The 5,028-nt window shown below is 48.0% G+C and overlaps 1 protein-coding gene across 1 annotated transcript; it reads right to left on the reverse strand.

Moving 5' to 3' along the window:
- Window positions 1-2,405: 2,405 nt before the first annotated feature.
- On the reverse strand, window positions 2,406-3,270 carry EI90DRAFT_3132171 (uncharacterized protein; the record flags this gene model as incomplete). The annotated part of the gene is made up of 2 exons (XM_039064455.1): window positions 2,406-2,758; window positions 2,862-3,270. 2 exons carry the CDS (start codon window positions 3,268-3,270, stop codon window positions 2,406-2,408), a joined length of 762 nt encoding a protein of 253 aa, XP_038910210.1.
- Window positions 3,271-5,028: the final 1,758 nt, after the last annotated feature.

Here is a 5,028-nt window from a genome sequence, read left to right on the forward strand (position 1 = left end):
AGGTTAAAAACACCCACTGGTTCGGGTTGGGGGGACCCTTGGGGCCCTCTCAAAATCCCCCCATCGTACACAACTTTGAACTATTGAAACGACAGAAGCCAAACCAAACAACATGTATCATTGGATTTCACCACGTTTGATTTGCAATCATTTGAGTGACTGTCATATCCATACAATCCCGACCTCCACTCCGGGCTCCCAGAACTCTGAAACTGACTCTGGAGCCCCACTTCCCTTCCGTCACCTCCTTGCCGACTCCCAAGAGGTTATCCCACCTCCAGCTCCGACACCACCTTCGGTCCGACTCCGGAACATTCCGGGTCCGACCTCAACCTCGACACCTTCCAGACAAGCATGCACCTATGCTCCCAACTCCGGACCTCTGCTCCGGAATCCCGTCCACATCTCCGTCTCCGGAACCTCCGGTCTTAGCTCCGACCTCGGACCTTGACCCCACCTCCGCTTATTAGCTCATTCCATTTAATTACTTTTGCCAATATTCTGGAGTTTAACCTCTGAGTTCGGACTTTCCGGACTTACTCCGGACCTTGCAACTATTGCATTGCTCCATTCAATTCCGCTATTCTCCCTCATTCCTATTTGGGCTGCTGCTTCCTTTCTATTCAGTCAGCTGCCATCCTCCTTCCTTCCTCCTTGGGCCTTGGCCCTTCACTCCTCCTTTGGGAAACACCATTGAGTCAAACCCTCGACCCTCGGTGTTGTTCCTCCTTCCAGCTCCCTTTGTCTGCTTTCAGAGTACCCTTGCTCCTTTTGATTCCGGACCCCTCCTTATATACAATGTACATAGTAACTTGTAACCTCAGTCCGAAATCGACTTGATTTCCCCCCAAGAGACTTTCCTTTGCTAGATCTGAAATTAGGGACCCCCAGGACAACCAGCAATGGCACAGCACTCCACATGAGTCACTGAGGCTGAGGTCCTTCCACACTAAGTCTCCAATTCCATTCCGGAGTCGTCCAAATCTGCTGTATCTAACAGTGACATGGTATCTGTCAAACACCCGGATCATAGGGGTAAATGCGTGAGTCCGAATGCAGGTGGGGCTCATCTAGCGGGGGGTCCGAGAGCTCTGGTGGTGGTCCAAAGCTTCTCCAGGAAGCCCGGGTCTGCTGGATGGTACAAGAGGCTCTAAGAAGGACGCGGCCTCAGCGACTCGGAGGGAGCGCTGTGCCTCCGTTACATCTCAGTTAGTCCTTGTATTTCTTATGTCTGAGGTATCTTGTAGAACGGGAACGGGATTCACTCAGAGGGACTTTGGGTAGCATTTTAGTCGAGATTAGAACTGAGGAACTACAGGTTCTAACCTATGGGTATTTTATAAAGGGGAGTGGAAAGGACTTAGTCAAAGTCCGAATAACAATGGGACGACACTGAAAGGTGCCGAATGATACCAAGAGGTACCGAAAGGTCCCGAACGATATCTTTAACGGGGAACCGAGGTGTCGGACCATAGAGGGCAGAGTAAGAGGCCGGAAAATGAATGGGAACGAGAAATGGGTAAGGGGGGGTTAGCCGACTGAATGGTAAGAAGAAGATAGTTGTGCTAAGAATGGAGGGTGACTAATAAGTGATGATGTGAGTGAGATCACCGAAGGATGCGGGTAACTCCGAAAGCGGAGTTGCATATCCAAAGGATGTTGGGTGACTCAAATAAATGAAATGGGTGGAGAAATGGTTTAAGGGTGTGTCACGGGATGTCAGAGGTCCATCGGGGTATCGGAGCAGATCCGGAGTCTCCGAATGTTCCGACTCAGGACCGAGCTTCTGGGATGGGAGTGGCCAAGGTTTGGTGTGCTGCAACCAGACCGGAGCTGAGACAGTCAGGAGGGAAGGTGACTTGAGGAGTGGGGAGGTGTGGTGTAGGGGATGGTGAAGTCGTTAGGAAGGTGTGATGTGGTGGGAGTGCGCGGGGTCGGGATTCCAGGATATGACAGTATCTCAATCACACAACATGACAATAATTGCATGCAAGATTTGATCATGGGTCAATGTACAATGTGTTATATGTAATGGTGTTGATATATTTGAGGGTTGTTGTATTATTGAGCATGTGTGAAAAGACGACATGATAATTTTTTGCAGAATTTGATGATGGGAAACGGTGTTGGTATGTTTGAGGGATGTTGTATTCCCAAGTGCACATGAAAAGATGACATGATAATTTTCTGCAAGATTTGATGATGGGTCAATATACAATGTTATATAACGGTGTTGGTATATTTGAGGGGATGTTGTATTCCCAAGCGTGCATGAAAAGGCAACATGATAATAATTTTCTGCAAGATTTGATGATGGGTCAATATACAATGTTATATCATGGTGTTGGTATATTTAAGGGACATTGTATTCCCAAGTGCACATGAAAAGACAATATTAATATTTCCTACAGAACCCAGCGATGTTTCCTAGGATGAGCACTCAGCCCAGGATTCTCTGCTTCATCTTCTGATGACTCAGAATCAGCACGGAGGGATGCCTCTGAAGCTTTGTGCGCCAAAGAAGTGGAGGGCACTCGCTCCTTCATGGGTGGTACTCGGAAAGACTCCACAATGTGAAGGGAATGGCACTCATCACCCAAGAAATATCGCACTGCACAGAACACAGGGCACATGTGTGGAGGTTGGGCTAGGTGCTTGGAAATGGTTGCAAGCCTAGACTCCAATACCTCCTTCGGATGGCGCCTCCAGTCCATCTGATAGCGACTTCCAGGCTTGAATGCATTAGGTTTGCAGGCCTCTACCAGGTGGAGTCAGGCAAGGACAGCAATGGTGACCCCTTTCCTCTCTATAATAATAATAATATTATCATTGTGATACAGATAGCTTCAGGAAGCACTCACGGAGCTTGGTGTTGAACATGGTCATCATCTCCACATTTTTTCCTTGCTCAGCAGTATGGGAGGCCAGTTTGATGGACTGAGTTCGGGCCTTCTGTTTGTGTCTCCGCCACCAAGGACTGTCCTCCACCAAAATACTGCAAATGTATATCAACCAGAGGTGGAAGAGTGGTGGCTTTGCTTTCCACCCTGATTGAGTCTTCCCATATTCACAGTCCCATACAAGGCTGTTGGCATATTCAACCATGTTTGCACCCTTTGCCCATCCCACTGGAACCTCCCCTTCATTGTGTTTGACCTGATGGAAGGGAGCCCATGCAGTGAGGATGAACGCAGCAATGAGGCTGATGTGGAATCTTGCATCTGACATATCATAGCTCTCGGTGACCCAATTTGTGAGCTCCTGAGACATCGGGTCCTTCAAGATGTCTTGCTGGATCCAGTCAAGTGGAAGTCGAGAATGTTTGATGACCCATGTAAGGTCACCAAGCCTTGCATCAATCCAGTGCCATGATGTCAGGGCACACACCCTGACTAGCCCGGACCCGGACCCGCGTCCGGACCCGCTTCCACCCGCCACACTTCCCGCATGCGTGCACGCTCCGCATGCCGCATGCTCCGGGCCTGGTTCCTACCCCTTCATGTGACTTCCGGGTATCCCTGGAAGTTTTGCTGATATTGTGGCCACTGTGGGAAGATGAGAAGTTAGCTTCCTTCTCATCTCCTTACCCACAGTAGGCAAGTGCATTCTACATTGCCTTTATCTATTCATCTCCTTACCCACAGTAGATTGTGCCCTGGATAGGGCTGGCCAGACCTGAGGCTGTGGGCCATAGGGGAGGGTCATGGGGACCCGGGAGTCGTCCCCTGACACATGATGCCTGTGGGTTTCCCTCTGTAACCTGGGTGCTGGCAATGGAGGCTGCAAGGCGATCTGGATCAGAGATGGTTCCCAGATCAAGTCATCTTGCATTCCTGCTGGTGTCAGGGCCCAGCCTCGGACTTGGAGGCTCCCTGACCTCAACCCCCATCTAACCTGTCCTCACACTATGAGGGGCATGAGATGTATAGTAAAAGAGAGTGAAATATATACACTCGCCTATGCGGGGCATTGTTGATGAGCGACACTTGTGATCTCGGAGCTGGACTATAAGCGGGAAGCTCAGTCTCAGCTAATATGCGTGAAGAACTGATATATTACCTATAAGCGGGAAGCTAAAGGTAATGTACATATTGTAAGTTACAATAGTAAAGGAAATAGTAATAAAGGAATGTAACTAACCTCAGTCTCAGCTAATATGCGTGAAGAACTGAGGGAAAAGGAAATGAATTCAAATGAATGAATATATCCGTGGCCTGGCACGGGTTAGTCCGAATTAATATAAAAGAGGTGTTGTGACTAAGTAGTCACACTACCACGGGAATGTGGCTGTCCGGGCGAGTTCCTCACTCGGATGTGGGAATGTGGCTGTACGAAAACTCGTCCGGCCTCCCATAGCACATGGTTCCTCCAACAGGCATGAGATGAGAAGAAGGGTAAAGGTCTCATCTCCCCGCATGGTTGCTATATAAAGGAATGGGTCACATGCCCACAACTATACAGCTCCTAGAGTTGTGTAGTGTGACCTGGAGGGAACATCCAGGTGGCAGTGCCCAGTAAGCATTGTAGGAGAAATAACGGCCACACTATGGAAACCCATTATGGAAATATGCCAGATAAATCACAGAGCCTCATATGACAAGTAGATATGAGAAAATAGAAGGACCTGAATTTTAACAAATTTTACGAATTTTTACGAATTATTATGACTACACACGATAAATGGAAAGAAAGAAAAATAGCAAAAATACTTCAAGCTTACCATCAACGAGACGGAATTCTCGGGGGAATTTATAGCAAATATTAAACCAAGAATTAGGACAATCGACCAAGATTTGACTATAAAAACAATCAGAGAACCTCCACGGAAACTACTTTCCCATGTCCGCACACATAGCCAAGGATGGAAGTACCACGGAACAAGGATTCCTCAGGAACTAATGCAAAATTCAAAGTCGTGTTTACAATAGGAAATGTAGATGTCCTCCAAACGGAACCAATGAGAGTAATTACAGGGGAAACTACCTATAAACGATGGAGATATGACTAAAACTCCTGCAAAAACGAGGA

Source organism: Cantharellus anzutake (assembly GCF_015039405.1).
Source record: "Cantharellus anzutake strain C23 chromosome Unknown EI90scaffold_85, whole genome shotgun sequence".
In the NCBI taxonomy this organism is placed as follows: domain Eukaryota; kingdom Fungi; phylum Basidiomycota; class Agaricomycetes; order Cantharellales; family Hydnaceae; genus Cantharellus; species Cantharellus anzutake.